This window comes from Chiloscyllium plagiosum, unplaced genomic scaffold, assembly GCF_037043375.1.
Source record: "Chiloscyllium plagiosum isolate Xiang-an unplaced genomic scaffold, Cpla_swu_hap1 HiC_scaffold_13, whole genome shotgun sequence".
NCBI classification, from domain to species: domain Eukaryota; kingdom Metazoa; phylum Chordata; class Chondrichthyes; order Orectolobiformes; family Hemiscylliidae; genus Chiloscyllium; species Chiloscyllium plagiosum.
Window position 1 is genome coordinate 8176257 of NW_028270151.1, and position 16359 is coordinate 8192615.

General features: G+C 41.0%; 1 protein-coding gene across 2 annotated transcripts in view; it reads right to left on the reverse strand.

Moving 5' to 3' along the window:
- Positions 1-6010: 6010 nt before the first annotated feature.
- LOC148148234 (uncharacterized) overlaps positions 6011-16359 on the reverse strand; it is a 67760-nt gene continuing 57411 nt past the window's right edge. For both annotated transcript variants that reach the window (XM_087993318.1, XM_087993319.1), the window contains exon 4: positions 6011-7534. In XM_087993318.1, the coding sequence (XP_087849444.1) occupies positions 7330-7534 (205 nt within the window). In that variant the 3' untranslated portion in view covers positions 6011-7329. The remainder of the gene's footprint in view (positions 7535-16359) is intronic.

Genomic DNA, 16359 nt, shown 5'->3' on the forward strand with positions numbered 1-16359 from the left:
AGTGTTGGAGGCTGGTACAAATACAGCATTTAAAAGGAATTTAGATGGGTTTATGAATACAAAGTGTTTAGAGGGATATAGGCCAAGTGCTGGTAAATGGGACCAGATTAATTTAGAATTCTGGTCAGATGGATGGGTTGGACTGAAGGATCTGTTTCTGTGCTGTACATCTTTATGACTCTTTAAATCCACGCGTAAAGCACCCTCCTCCAGAGTTCACCTGCAAGACAAAAAAAAGATAAAGCACAGCAAGTCCAACAACATTTTTTTCTTATTTCAGATTTCTAACTCTTGCAGTATTTTGTTTATATTTTGACAAAAATGCAACTGGATTATATAGTGTGATGATCCCAGCTGATAGCAGTACTGGACTTCAGGATTGTCAGCAAAGCAGCCAGGAGTGAGGTAAGGAGAAACCTCTTTACTCAGTTGTTGAGATTTGGAATGTGCTGCCTGGGAGAGTAGTGGAAGCAGATGCCACAAGAATTTTTAAAAGAGTGCTGGATATATATTTGAAAGTGATTCATTGACAAGGCTAGAGAAGGGGCTGGAAAATGGGACTAGCTGAGTAGTTAGGGAGTTGATAGATATGATGGGTCAAATGGCTTCCTTCTGTGTTGTAAACTTTGATGGACAAATAGGTCCCAGATTGAAACCTGGCTTGATAGAGTATAAGTTTAATTTTTCTCTGTTGTTTACCATGGAGATCACACACTGAACATCTCAACAAATGTCTGTTATTTTCACAAATTAAGATAAATGTTTACTATACAAAAGAAAATCATGAATTATATTACACAAGACAATGACAATTGGAACAATCTTATTCCTAGCTTCAGAAAAAAAATTGCCTTTTAGCCCAGCAATACCTTTACAGATACTTAAACCTATGTGCAGTCACCCTATTTTCACAGTAAAGCTTTTTTCCTAGCAGGCGTGGCTGTAACTGGCTTCCTTTTGGCAAATTTCTGCATATTCACTCACTGCTATTTGCTTCACTTAATATCTCCATGAGACCCTGAAAACAAGATGCTAACTCAGCTCACTATTACATAACATAGCTTCCCTGACCTCATGCCTTCAACAGCCTTTTAAGATGGCTTCATCTTTGGTACTCACAATCTTCTGCCTCTGGACTTTCTTCTCATTGACCTCTGGCACTTCAGGACCTCTCCCCAGCCCCAACTGCTTGAAAACTGCTAATACCACTTGTAATACAAACATATAAAATAGCAGCACAGCCAGTTGTGACATTCAATAAGATCATGGCTGATCTGTTTGTGTTTAAAATTCTACATTCCCATTGACCAATAACCCTTGATATCCCTGCATAAAAGATTTATCGACCTCTGTCTCAGAAATATGCAAAGACTCTGCCTCCACTGCCTTCAGAAGCATGAGATAAATCTCTGGGAGAGAAACAAAATCTCCTCATTCTGAGAACAAAAACAAAGAATAAAGAAAATTTACAGCCCAGGAACAGGCCATTCAAGCCTGAGCTGATCCAAATCCACTGTCTAAACCTATCGCCCAATTCCTAAGTTTCTGGATCCCTCTGCTCCACACCTACTCATGCATCTATCCAGATGCATCTTAAATGAATATACCGTGCCTGCCTCTACTACCTCTGCTGGCAATGCGTTCCAAGTGCTTACCACCCTTTGTGGGTGGCACGAAGATAGTGTACGGCATGGTGGCACAGTGGTCAGCATTGCTGCCTCACAGCGCCAGAGACCCGGGTTCAATTCCTGCCTCAGGCGACTGACTGTGTGGAGTTTGCACACTCTCCCCATGTCTGTGTGGGTTTTCTCCGGGTGCTCTGGTTTCCTTGAACAGTCCAAAAATGTGCAGGCTAGGTGAATTGACCATGCTAAATTGCCCGTAGTGTTAGGTGAAGGGGTAAATGTAGGGGTGTGGGTTGTGGGTCGGTGTGGACTTGTTGGGCTGAAGGGCCTGTTTCCACACTGTAAGTAATCCAATCTAAACTACATGCCGTGTGTATCCCCCTTAAACTTTTCATGTTACACCTTGAAAGTGTGACCTCTCGTTTTTGAAAGCTTATCTGCCCTTCCAATCCCTTTTGTCTGCCCTTCCAATCCTGTTATGAAAGGTGCCCCCTAATTTTAACCAGCACCTTGTTCTGGATTGACTCAGAAAGGGAAACATAATTTCTATTTTCACCTTGTTTGCCAATGATTGCACAATGTCCAGCATCATTCGTGACTCCTCGCATATGAAGCAGTCCTGGTTCAAATATCCAGGCTTGGACTGACAAGTGAAAAACAACTTTGCATCAGCCAAATGACAAGCAACGACCATCTCTAGAGAGAAACTAAACACCATTCCTTGACATTCAATGGTGTAACCATCAATTAATCCCCCACTATCACATTCTGAAGATTACCATTGATCAAAAACAGAACTGGACTTGCTACATAAACAGTGGCTACAAGAGCAAGTCTAAGGTTAGGAATACTACAGCTAGCAACTCCCTCCTGACTGTCCACCATCTGCAAGGAACAAGTCAGGAGTGTGATGGAATACTTCCCACTTGCCTGGACAGGTGGAGCTCCAACAACACTCAAGAAGCTTGACACCATCCAGGACAAAGCAGCTCGCTTGACTGGCATTTCTCCACCACTGATGCTTAGTAGCAGCAGTGTGTGTCATCTACAAGATGCACTGCAGAAAGTTACCAAGGCCAAATAGTCAGCATCTTCCAAATATATGACCACAAATGCAGCAAGGAACACCATCACTTTCAAGTTCGCCCTCCAGGCAACTCACCATCCTGATTTGCAAATATATCACCATTCCTTCAATGTCTTTCGGTCAAAGTCCTGGAATTATCTCCCTACCTAGCACATGGACTGCAATGATTAAAAAAGGCAGTTCACCACCATGTTCTTGGGGACAGCAAGGTATGGTCAATAATTACTCCAGTCAGCAATATCCATGTCCCAAAAAACCTTGTGAAGACCATTCTAGACCTTACACAAGCCTGGATCAAGTCATCCATCACACTTTTAAATTGCAGTAGAAATAAGTCCTATTTGTCATTAGATAGCCTGCTCATTCCAGACATCAATCTAGTAAATTGCATCTGAACCGTCTCCAATATATTTACATTCTTTCTCAAACAGGGAGACCAAAAGTGGATGCAATATTTGGGTTGTGGTCACAGCAATGTCCAGTATAACTGAAGTATAACAGCCCTGATTTTATGTTCAATTCCTCTTGCAACAAAAATATTATTAGCCTTCTTGATTACATACTGCACCTGCATATTAACTTTTCCCAAACTATGACTTACAATACCTCTGCACCTGGGAATTCTGTAGCTGTCCTCTATTTAAGTAATACTCTGCTTTTTTTCCCTACCAAAGTGAAGAATTTCATATTTTCCCACATTATGCCCCAATATTTGCAGATTTTTGCCCACTGACTCAACCTGTCGATGTCTGCCTTAAACCTCCTTATCTCTTCTTCACAATGTACTTGCCTTGGTGACACCTGTGAATTTAGCTCCCATGCCTTGGTTCCTCTCATCTATATCGCTGATGTAAACTGTAAGAAGTCGGGATGCAACATTGATCCCTGTGACCCTCCACTCATCACATCCTGTCAATCAGACAAAGGCTAATATATGCATACTATATGTTTTCTGCCAGCTAGCCCATCTTCTATTCCTGTTAATGTATTACCCTCAATGTCAAGAGCTTTTATTTTCCGCAATGATTTTGATATGACACCTTATCAACTACCTTCTGGATATCCAAGTTCATAGGCATCTTTTTGTCCTCAGCACATATTACTCCTTCAAAGAGCTCCAATAATTGATAAAACATGATTTCCATTCATGAAACCATACTGACTCTTCCAGTACTTTTCAAAATGTACAAGTAGCATTTCTTCAATAATTGATTTTAACAACTTCATCTCAGATGAATAACTGGCCTGTTTTATACCTCTACTCATCTTGAAGGAGACATATTTTCTACTTTCCAGTCACGTGAAATCTGGGGCATTCTTGAAAATTAACAATGCAACTACTACCTCACTCACAACCTCTTTTGAGACCCTAGGATAAAGCTCATCTGCAATAGGAGACTTATCATCCTTCAATTTGCTAAGTATCACTTTCCTTGTGATTGTAATTGCGCCATATTCCTTCTTTCCACATCCTGTTTTATAGTTATTACTGGAATAGTTCATCTTCTAACAGTGTTCTGAAGAAGGATCATTAGACCCGAATTGTTAACTGTTTTGTCTCCATAGGTGCTGCCAGATCTGCTGAATTTCTCCAGCAATTTCTGTTTTTGTTTCATATTTCAAGTGTTCACAGTCCTTTATTTTCTGTTCAGGCTCAATGAGCTTTCAATTTTAAATCTGAGGCAGATAAAGTTTTGTTAAGGGATGTGGCCAAAGGCAGGTATATAGAGTTTGGCCGCACATCAGCCATGATCTCAGTGCGTGGTGGAGTAGGGTCAAAGGATTAAATTGTCTGTTCATATACCAACCTCTGGGGATCTCACCCCCAAACTTTCCTTCAGCCTGTTATGGGTCTCTTATCCCTGCATAAACCTGCTTCTTATTCCTACTCTCTATCTCTGTTGGTTGTGAATTTCAAGTCAGCAAACAATTATCTCTGCAGGCATCTTGCTGGTCATTTAGCTAAAGTCACATGACTTGTTATAAAACAAGAAATGCTGAAGATCACAGCAGGTCAGGCAGCATCCATGGAGAGAGAACAAGCTAACGTTTCGAGTCTAGATGACTCTTCATCAGAGCTGACATAAAGTATGGAGGGGCCAGCATTTATGCAATCATTGGGGGGATGGGGACAGTTGGTGTGCTGGGGAGGAAAGGATGTTGATAGTTCAGATTAAATAATTGGAATGTGAGAATGGAAGAACACTGGTGTGTCTAACCGCCAGACTGAAAAGAGCAGTCAGTCCCACTGGAGTGAGGGGAAGGGTGAGAGGACATGGTGACAGAAATAGTAATCAGCAAAGTTGAAGAAAGGGAAGGAGTGGATTCTCAATGTGAAGGTGTTGAACTCAATATTAAGCTCAGAAAATTGTAAAGTTCCGAGTCTAAAGATGAGATGTTGATGCTTTTGCTGTGATTTACTGGATTTCTTATAAATGCTGTTTTTTGAAGTCAAAAGTCAAATGATTTTCTGACCTTGAAAAAAACGTTAGCTCTTTACAGACCTTGGAAACTAAGGTCAATTTTTAATCCACTTTAGAATTCAAGTTCTAATAATAACAAAATATTATGAACCTTCATAAAACTATTTAGAAAATCACTTCTGGGCCAACAGTACAATAGCTTAGTTCAAAACTTAATTATGAAATCAGGAACAATGCTGCTGTAGCTGTACTTCACCATTCTGTCTCAACCTCAAATACAAATTTCTCTCAAGCAAGTGTTTACAGATGAAAATGACAGTCAATTATAGCTCAATTATTATAAATAACTTGAAAAGAATTTTCAAAATAAAACCCTTTAACAGAAGCAGTAATAATGTTATCAAGTGTTGGATAATAGTAGTATAGTTGTAACAATCTTCAAAACTTTCATACAAGGCTGAAGAAGGGTCACTGGATCCGAAACGTTAACTCTGATTTCTCTCTACAGATGCTGCCAGACCTGCTGAGCTTTTCCAGCAATTGTTTTTGATTCTGATTTCTAGCATCCTCGGTTCTTTTATTTTTTTTAAATGCTAGGCTTCTGTGCTCCTATGTGATGTGAAGCTATGAAGCCTTGTTACTCAAACTAATTTTGGTCTGTTCTGAAGAAGGGTTACAGGACCTGAAACATTAACTGTGCTTTCGCTCCACAGATGTGGCCAGATGTATTGAGTTTTCCCAGCGATTTCTGTTTTAATTTTGGTTTTACGTGTGCTGTAGGTTTTCTCTCTCCAGCCTAAGTTTAAAGCAATGAAGATTTTTGTTACGGTTGTCATAACATCATTGTAAAAAAATCAATACACAGATACCTGCAGTGATATTAACTATTTAGAAGTGGCTTTATTAGAATTTCATTCTAAATGTACATGTATTTTATGTATACATTGAAATTGCATTTATATTGTTTCTTTAACATAGTAAAATGTCACAAGGTGCTTCACAGGTGATTATGAAACAAAATTTGTTCTAATACAACATGAAAAAAATGTTGGGATAGTTAAAATGGTAGTTTAAGGAGCATATTAAAGGAAAGATGTTTTGGAAAAAAATTCCAGAGGTTTAAGGCTTAGGTACAACTGCCACAGTGAAGTGATTAAGATCAGGGATGTGAAAAATGCATGAGTCTAAGAAACTCAGATTTCGAAGAATAGGAGAAAATTTCAATAATAGAGGTCAAGCAGATGGAGAGATGAGAAACAAGGTTGAGACTTCTAAATAATTTTAATTACACCTGCTGAGGTGTAGGAGCCAACACAGATTAGTGAGCACAGGGATGAGGGAAATTGGATTGGATGTGAATTAGGATCCCAGAGTTTTGGATAAGCTCAAGTTTATGTCAGGTATAAAGTGAAAAACTACTTAAATCTTTTCAAACTCACAGAACTAACGAGATGGATATCAAAATAATCTGGGCATATAAATTTTACTACTTCTAAGCACGCACAAAGCTGGCAGGCTTTACATCATTTAGGTACATTCATTTTCCTCTATTCAACCAAATAAAAACTATATCGCCAAATGCATTGCACCTGGATACAAGTTACATTTGAGATATCTATGAAACCTAAAGCATGAAACTGAATAACTAACAGGAATAACTAGTTGCATAGTTGCTTTATTTTATATAAGTAAAAACAAGTTAGTTTCACTGCATTTATGCCTTTTTTTCATGTTGAATATTGACTTCAATTTACGACCTCAGGTCATCATCTGAAAGTTATGGATGCTTTTATGTTTTCTATGTTCTCAATGTATAACATTCACATCTATAGTCCTACTACATAATAGCTATTACAAAAATGACTAGATTACTGCACAGCATGTCACCTGTAATTCATTTGGAGCAGCACTGATTATGGCTAAGGGCTTGTCTACAATCCAGACTCTTGTTTGGCTGACAGAGCACAAGGTATACACAAAAAGAATAAGAACAATTTTAAAAGTGCACAGTTTGCTTTCAATTTTAACTTTGTTGACAGAATTTAATCCAAATAAATCATGCCTGGATTATTCACAATCATTGTGTAAAGTGAGAACATGCTACTAAGTTCTATATTTACTTGAGCCACATACATCCATTGCAGACAGACAAATCTGAATTGTCTGTGAACCCATTGTTGCATCAAATTTACTTTCACCATTCAATAGATCCAGGTTGTGAGGTCAATTCGACAAAATCTTCATTGTAATTTACTGGTATGGATAGCACCATGTGAACTTTGAAGTCAACCTTATTCAGTTCTTTATATTCATCCAGTTTGTTTTTCAGCTCTGCTCGGTCTCTCACAGCTTCTGCTTTCTCCAATCCGTCTGACTTTTTGTGGCAAAAGTATAATGCCCTGCAGATTGGAAAAATAATTATGCTTCAATCAAATATTCCTGTTAACTTGTGCTCTACTATTCAAAAAGACACCTTGCTTTGTTTTTGGGGAACAGGTACAAGAATTGCCACCGTCACTATCATTATTTGCTAGTAACCATTATTTTCATTTTTCCTCCACACAATTAGGGTGCTATCTCTTAAATTGGGAACACGTGCACTGAAAAGATAGCCAGTCTATGAAACCATAGAATTCCCAACTAAATTAAAAATATTTTAATTTTAATTTGTTAAGAGTTCTTTGCTGAAGTGACCAGGAAGGTTGACGAGCACAGGGTGGCAGACGTAGTCTATATGGATTTCAGTAAGGCCTTTGATAAGGTTCCACATAGTAGGCTGCTCTAAAAGGTAAGACTGCATGGAATCCAGGAGCAGCTAGCAAATTGGATACACAATTGGCTTGATCATAGGAAGCAGAGGGTAATAATAGAAGGTTGCTTGTTTGACTGGAAGCCTGTGATCAATGAAGACCCCAAGGTTGGTGTTGAGCCCATTGCTGTTTGTTATCTATATCAATGATTTGGATGAGAACGTATGAGGCATTGATTAGTCAGTTTGCAGATGACACTAAAATAGGCAGTATCGTGGACAATGAGGAAGGTTATCAGAAATTGCAGCAGGACCTTGATGAGCTGGGGAAGTGGGCTGAGAAATGCAAATGGAGTTTAATATAGATAAGTGTGAGTCTTGTATTTTGGAAAGTCAAATCAAGGTAGGAGTCTCATGGTGAATGGTAGGGCCTTAGGGAGTGTAGTGGAACAAAGGGACCCTGGAGTTCAGGTCCACGACTATCTAAAAGTGGAGTCACAGGTAGGCAGGGCAGTGAAGAAGGCTTTTGGCACACTTTCCTTCATCAGTCAGGGCATTGAGTATTGAAGTTGGGAAATTATGTTGCAATTGTACAGGCTGTTGGTGAGGCTGCACTTGGGAGTATTGTATCCAGTTTTGGTCACTTTGCTAAAGGAGGAATGTTATTAAACTGGAAAGAGTGCAGAAGAAATTTACAAGGATGTTGCCAGGACTTAACAGTCTGGGTTATAGGGAAAGGTTGGACAAGCTAGGACTTTTTTTTTTACAACATAAGAGACTGAGGATGTATCTTACAGAAGTGTATAAGATCATGAGAGGCATGGATAGGGTGAATGCACTCACTCTTTTCCCAGAGTTGGGGAATCGTGGACTAGAGGGCATCTCATTTAAGGTTAATGGGGAAACAATGTAAAGGGAACCTGAGGGGCAACTTTTTTTACACAGAAGGCGGTATGCATATAGAATGAGCTGCATGACAAAGTTGTTAAGGCGGGTACATTAACAACATTTAACTGGCATTTGGACAAATACATGGAAAAGAAATGTTTAGAAGGATATGGTCTAAGTGCAGACAAATGGTGTTAGCATAAGTGGACATTTTGGTCATTATGGACCTGTTTGGGTGAAAGGGCCTGTCTCCGTGCTGTAGGACTCTATGACTCAATTAAAATAAAACTTGCCTAGGTTTCTCTCTTGATTTGATTTTTCTACGACAATCCAATGTCAGTGAAGGTGGAACTGCAGACATTATGATGCGTCAGGCAAGTGGAAACGGAGTTACTTGAACATTTTTTTCCAGAAGGCAGTCACAGCTGTTTGGTTACAGTTGTCTGATTTGGTCAGTGATCAGGGACAGAGAGATGTGATGACAAGTCAGGCAAGCAGGGTGAAAGGGTGAATTTAGTCCTTCAGTTCCTCTTAAACCAGACAAAACTCAGTTTACTTTATTGAATGCTTATTCTTGCATGCATGGGAGATGGACACATCATGAAAATGGCATAGCTCAAATCTTTATACGAAGAACAAGATATTTACAAATAAAAAACTTCCAATCAACTATTGCTGTAAATAATAATTCTCAAAATCCTACAATTTATTCATCCCCGTCTGTATATGATCGTGTTTGCATTGTTTGCATTCTAGTACACTTGACTATATTATCCAATCACGTCAGTATATGTTTACATCTCCTAGCTGCAATGTATACTTTGTAAGTATATACTTTACAGGAGTGGATCTTCTGTATCCATAGTCGGAAATTTCCAGTGGTGATTGGAAGGGTATCCAGAAAGTTTAAAACCAGAACGGACTCTTCCTGTGGCAACAATCACTGGTGGTGAACCTGCCAGTGGGAGGCAGCTCAAGGAATCTGCATTAGCCACTTGGCCTCCTGAATGGTGTTCCAACTTGTAATTGTAAGCACTTAGAATGAGAGCCCACTGCTGAATTTAACCTGAAGCTATGGGACGGAGGGTGGAGTGGCCTTGTCCTCTTTGAGTAGCCCTAGCAGGGGTTTGTGGTCTGTTATTGTTACAAATTTACATTCATAAAGATATTAGTACAACACCAAAGATGACCGGCAAACCTTCTTTCTCTATCTAGGTGTATTTGCACTCTGCTTCAGCCAAAGTTTGGGAAGCATATACTATTGGATGCTCCTCTCCATTGGGCCATCTGTGAGCCAACACAACCGCAATACCATTCGGGGAGGAATTACATGTCAGCACCAGGTGTCGCTTGGGACCATAGTGTGCTAACACCTTAGACAATGATAACTGCTTCACTTCCCTGAAAACTACATCTTGGCCACAAGACCATTTCCAAGGCTGAACCAGTCTCAATAGCAGATGTAAGGGTGCCAGGATGGAGGCCAGGTTACATATGACCTATGTTTAAGTTTTTTTAAGTGTTCTTTGTTGATCTTCCCTCTTCATCCAGAGAAATGGCAACCTGAGGAAGACCTTATAAAATGTTTTCCATTGTCCACTGCAAAATGGCACAGGCTGATGATACTCCAACAGGCTGTCTTGTATATTAGTACAAGTCTTATGGGTATTAATTGTAGCATATGACTGGGGATCCTCATCTAAACGCAATTGCAAGTCCACACGGCACACTTAGAGAACTTGAACATAGTCCTTTGATATTTCTCCCTAGTCGGGCATAAGTTTTAGAAAAGAAAAATATGTGTGTTCCAGGCACCCCAAGTGGCCCATTTGGACGGCATAGTGGACAAGATTGGGTTACGCCCATTGGAAGATAAAGTGAAGGTGGTCAAAGATGCCCTGGTTCCCACATCTGTACTGGAGCTTAGATCTTTCCTTGGATTTGTGAATTATTATAGAAAGTTCATATGTAACCTAGCCTCCATTGTGCCCTGGCTTTGTGAAGAACAGCTCGACTACTGCCTTTCCGTTTAAGTCCTCTATGCAAGGGATTGACTATTTCTTCAGCTGCGAAAAGCAATTTTCCATTTATTTATATTTCCACAAAGGTGAACTGACCCATTGGCCTTCACAATTAGTACAATAGGTGCTGCCCATTTCACAAACTGGACTGGTTTGATAATTCCTTCACTTCCAGCCTCCTGATTTCTGCCTCTACTTTTACATATAAGGCACTGGACAGGCCTTGCAGAATTGTGGTCAACATATGCAAGGTGGCCTTAGTCCCATTGATATCATCGACCTTCCTGAAAATCTTTTGGATATTTAATTAGGACTTCACTCAGGCAGCCATTTTCCAAACGAAAAATGTTGAGGCAATCAAGGGGATTCTTTTTTCACCAATTTCACCCCATCAGGCTTAGGCTTGAGCCTTTTACTACAATCAGTGATGACTAAACCAGCTGTTTCTCATATGAGGCTAAAACCAAAATCGTACCCTGAATCTGTAAAGGTTCTCTAATGTAGATTCTCAGTTAATTCACAAGAATGTTGCCAGGGTTGGAGGATTTGAGTCGTAGGGAGAGGCTGAATAGGCTGGGGCTGTTTTCCCTGGAGCGTTGAAGGCTAAGGGGTGACCTCATAGAGGTTTATAAAATGATGGGCATGGATAGGATAAATAGACAAAGTGGGTGAATCCAGAACTCGAGGACAAAGGTTTAGGGTGAGAGGGGAAAGATATAAAAGAGACCTAAGAAGCAACGTTTTCACGCACAGGGTGGTGCGTTTATGGAATGAGCTGCCAGAGGAAGTGGTGAAGGCTGGTACAATTGCAGCATTTAAAAAGCATTTGGTTTGGTAATGAATTGGAAAGGTTTAAAGGGATATGGGCCAAGTGTTGGCAAATGGGACTAGATTAGGTTGGGATATCTGGTCAGCTTTGATAAGTTAGACCAAAGGATCTGTTTCCGTGCTGTACATCTCTATGACTCTTGCTGAGGTCTTACCCAAACTTAAGAATTTGAGTCTAGAGCAAATTTGTTCAAGACTGGTTCTGCAATCAATGATACATCCATGCCCATAACAACTTCCATTAGAACTGGGTGACCATTTACGAGATGTTTATAATGACTGGCTCTAATTTGGCTGTTGCTAAGCAACTTAACTGTTCCAAGCCAGATATAGGTGGGCTTTCCAGGGTGTGGACTCTCCTGGACATTGGCCTATGAGCTTTCTTCGTCAATTCAGGCCTAGTGGGATTCTTTTGCTGTCTCGAGTCCACGTGGACTCGAGACAGCACTTATAATGGCAGCACTCATAATGGCTTTCTGGCCCAGATACTGAAGAAACTTTTAGCTGTTTGGTCGAGGCTTGGCTTTGATTTGGGGTTTTGCTATGGGCTGACCAAGAGTTACTCTCTGTTCAGAGCATGTCCTGAGTGAGCCTATGCAATTGCCTTGCCTCAAGTGGTATCCCTACGCTCAGTTGCCCTTGTGAGGGGGTCCAGTTCCATGTGCATCCCTGTAACTCATACGCTCCACTTGCTTCATTTCCTAATGACAAAACTAGTTGTAGTGCCTGTTTGAAGGCCAGTTGGGCTTCAGCTAGTAGGCACTTATGCATGGTTACATCATTAATCCCACATACCAAATGGTTTCTCAGCTTCTTACTAAGGGGAGGCAATAGCCTAATGGAATTATGGCTGGACTATTACTCCAGAGACCCAGGTAACGGAACCCAGGTTCAAGTCCCACCACAGGAGATCATGGAATTTGAATTCAATAAAAATCAGGTATTAGGAGTCTAATGATGACCATAAAACTATTGTCAATTGTCAGCAAAACCCATCTGACTCACTAATGTCCTTTACGGATGGAAACTGCTATTCTTACCTGGTCTAGACTACATGTGACTCCAGACCAATGTGGTTGACAATTAACTTCCCTCTGGGCAATAAGGGATGGATAATAAATGCTAACCTCGTCAGCGACGGCCTCATCTTGTGAATGAATAATAAAAAAAAATTAAGGATTAAACCAAAGTCACATGCCTCTGTTAGTTCTCTTAACCTCATCAAAAATTCTGACAATGATTCCCCTGGTTCTCAAATTGCCGAGTAATACTGATAATGTCTCAGAATTAGAGGAGGTTTGGGGTTGTAATATTCCTTAACTAAATCTGAGAACTTTTGAAAGGTTTACTATCTGGTGCCTCAGGAAATGTTAGGCTTCAAATAACCGAAAAAGCTGTAGGTCCACAAATTGTCAGGAGAATTACTCATTGCTGGTCATTTGCCTGGAAAAAAATATGCATTTTTTCCATATGCTGGGCACTGTCTTTGACGGCAGGATGAATGAGTCAAGCTTTCCAAGTAACAGCAAATGCCAGAAATGCTCATTGCAAACTCAAAGATGACTTTTGTGAGCGAATTTCTTAATTTTTATTTTCTCTCATTGCCACTGAAATAACTTCACAGAAGTCAGTATCCCATCACAAGTCACCCTTTACTTACATGTGCATAGCACCTGACACTGGTCTGGCTTTGTCAGAGTCAGCTCTCAGAGTGAACAAAACCTCTGAGATTCCTGTATATTTTTTTTTGTGCCCTTCACATCAAAGGGTAAGTCCCTGTTTATTTTTTTTTCACAACTCCTGGTTTTTTTTTTACCCCCACACTACCGCCTAACTGCGCTAGTGCTTATTTTTTCCCCAGAGCACCCATGGTGTGTGTGTGTGTAGGTGTGAGACACAGTGAGAGACATAAGGTGTACAAATCTTTATTCAATTTCCACCACCAGGAAAATTGGAAAACACCCGAGTGGCCAGTGACAAGCACTGCCCTTCACATCAAAGGGCGATGCTGTGTGACCAAAACAGTGAAGGGGAGGGTAGGGACTAAATCAAAATAGAGTTGGAGGGGGAAATAATGCACTCTACTCCCTGCGGCGCCCACCTCTCCCTGATCAACTCCAGGGTGTCGGTGGATACCGCGTGCTCCTTCTCCAAGGACACCCGGGCCCTAACGTAACCGCGGAAGAGGGGCAGGCAGTCGGCCCTAACGACCCCCTCCATGGCCCGCTGCCTGGACCTGTTGATGGCCAGTTTGGCCAGGCCCAGGAACAGACCCACGAGGAGGTCTTCAGACCTGCCCTCCCTCCTCCGTATTGGGTGCCCGAAGATCAGGAGCGTGGGACTGAAGTGCAACCAAAAGCAGAGGAGGAGGTTTTTAAGAAAATCAAAAAGGGAGTGCAAATGCCCACACCCAATATACACGTGATCCACAGACTCCACAGCGCCACAGAACAAGCAGTTGGGCTGGGAGTCCGTGAACCACCGCAATCTGCGGTTGCAGGGGACTGCTGCGTGCAGCACCCTCCACCCCAGATCCCCGAGAGAAAGGGGGAGGACTCCCGCGTAGAGAGCCCTCCACTGGGGATCCCCACCGCCCGGTGGCAAATGGGCATGCCAAGGCGTGTCCGGACGGTGGATGAGGGAGAAGACGTGGATGGTGTGTAGCAGCAGTCTATACAGGGCCCGCCTTTTTACATCCTTGAAAGGGACAAAATTAAAATTCCGGACGCGGCTCAGGTTGTGGGGCACAGGCTCCCACGAGACGTACGGGACCTTGGGGCCAATGTGAAATTCCGCCCGGGCTGGGGTGAGCGCGGACGTGATCCCACCGCACACCTGAGCGTCCTCCAACTGGTGCATTACGTCGGGTCCGAGCACCGCCGTTTTAAGGCGTCGGATGACGGTGGCCACGTACCGGATGTCTATCGCTGCCCTGCTAGATTCCTGTTTATATCTGTCAGCCAGCACTCCATGATTGGACCAGGAAACAGCCCCAATTAGGGAACTCATATTCCATGAGATCCACCTGGCTGACCTTGTTATAATCACTACAGTATACCTCATTAATACTGATGTGAAGGTTGAATTCTTGGCACTTATGTCAGATGATTTTCTGAAACAGCATGTTGAGGAACCAATTAAGAAAATGGGCAATTTTATATTTGGTATTGTGGAATGTTGAGGGGTTAATTAATAATCTTGCTGTAAAGAAGCCTTATCAGAGAAATATGACAGAATCTTACATTATGTTTCAAAGTCATGTGGTTCAATGACAAACTAGGGTCTTAAATCTAAGCAATGGAACTGCAAAGGTCTGAGCTTCAGTCGATTGGGAAACAAAGCTGAATATATGACTGTACACAGGCAATTTTAATAATAATAATGAAAGGCATGTCATTTAGGATTGAGAGAAGGTAGAATTTCTTTAATCAGATGATGGTGAATCTTTGAAATTCTCTGCTCAAAGCTTGTGGAGGCTCAGTCATTGAGTATATTTTAGACTGAGACGGATAGTTGTCGACAGCTTAAAAACATGAAGGGATATGGGGATAGTATGGGAATATGCTGCTGAAATGGAAGGTCAACCATGGTCATTTGAATGCTCTGCAAGTGTGAAGGGCTGAGTGGCCTACTCCAGATCCTATTTTTCATGTTGATGTAAGTCCAAAAGCATCATAAAATTGTTCAGTCTTCGCATTTGATTTTCATCTATTGGAGTTCTGTAATATGGCACATTGTAAAGTTGCAGATGGAGTGGGGAGGAGCAAAGGAGAGAGGTGGGCATCTGAGAGAGTAGTCACAATACAGCATCAGAATGCTACACTGCTTTCTGTGCCTGTGGCAAGCAAGAGAAAAAAAAACTCAGCTTGAGTTTCTATTGTTAAGATTTTTACAAAAATGTACTTGTGCCACTGTATGTGGGCGTTGTTGCCTGGGCCAGCATTATTGCCAGTATGATGAGCTGCTTTCTTGAATCACAGCAGTCTTGTTAGGAAGGGACTTTTCACATCTTTTAGCTGTTGTAGTAGATTGATACAACTGAGTTGCTTGATCATTTAAAAGTCCATAACAGTACTGTGGGCCTGTACTGACATGTAGATCAAACCAGGCAAGGAAGACAGATTTACTTTGCTAAATAACAATAATAAACCAGATGAGTTTTTACGATAACAATGATTTTGTGGTATTATTACTGTGACTAATGTTTACTTCCAGATTTATTGAATTGAAGTTCTACACAAACACATTCTCTCTCTCTCTCTCTCTCTCTCTCTCTCAATTATAAATAATGTATTGTACTGTAGTTACATTTATTATTATTGTATTATTATATTTAAGATGTTTTAGGTAAAATATATACTAAGACAATCAGATGACTAATTGATGCTAGATATGAACTGTACATAACTGTTCCGACTTACATACAAATTTGACTTATGAACAGTCATGAAAATGGAACTTGCTCATAACCTGGGGATTTCCTGTATTAAAATTGCCTGTTTACAGTCATATCTCCAGCTTTGTTTCCCAATCCACTGAGGCTCAAAGGACTCCTCAGACCTTTGCAGTTCCTTTGCTTAGATTTAAGACCCTAATTTGTCATTGAACCACATGGCTTTCAAACTTAATGCAAGACTCTGACCAGATGGCAGCAGTAGAGGACCGACTGTAATGTACTTAATGTTTAAATAACCTTGTTTGCCTCAGTGAGTTGGATCAAAGATGCGGAATGGCAATG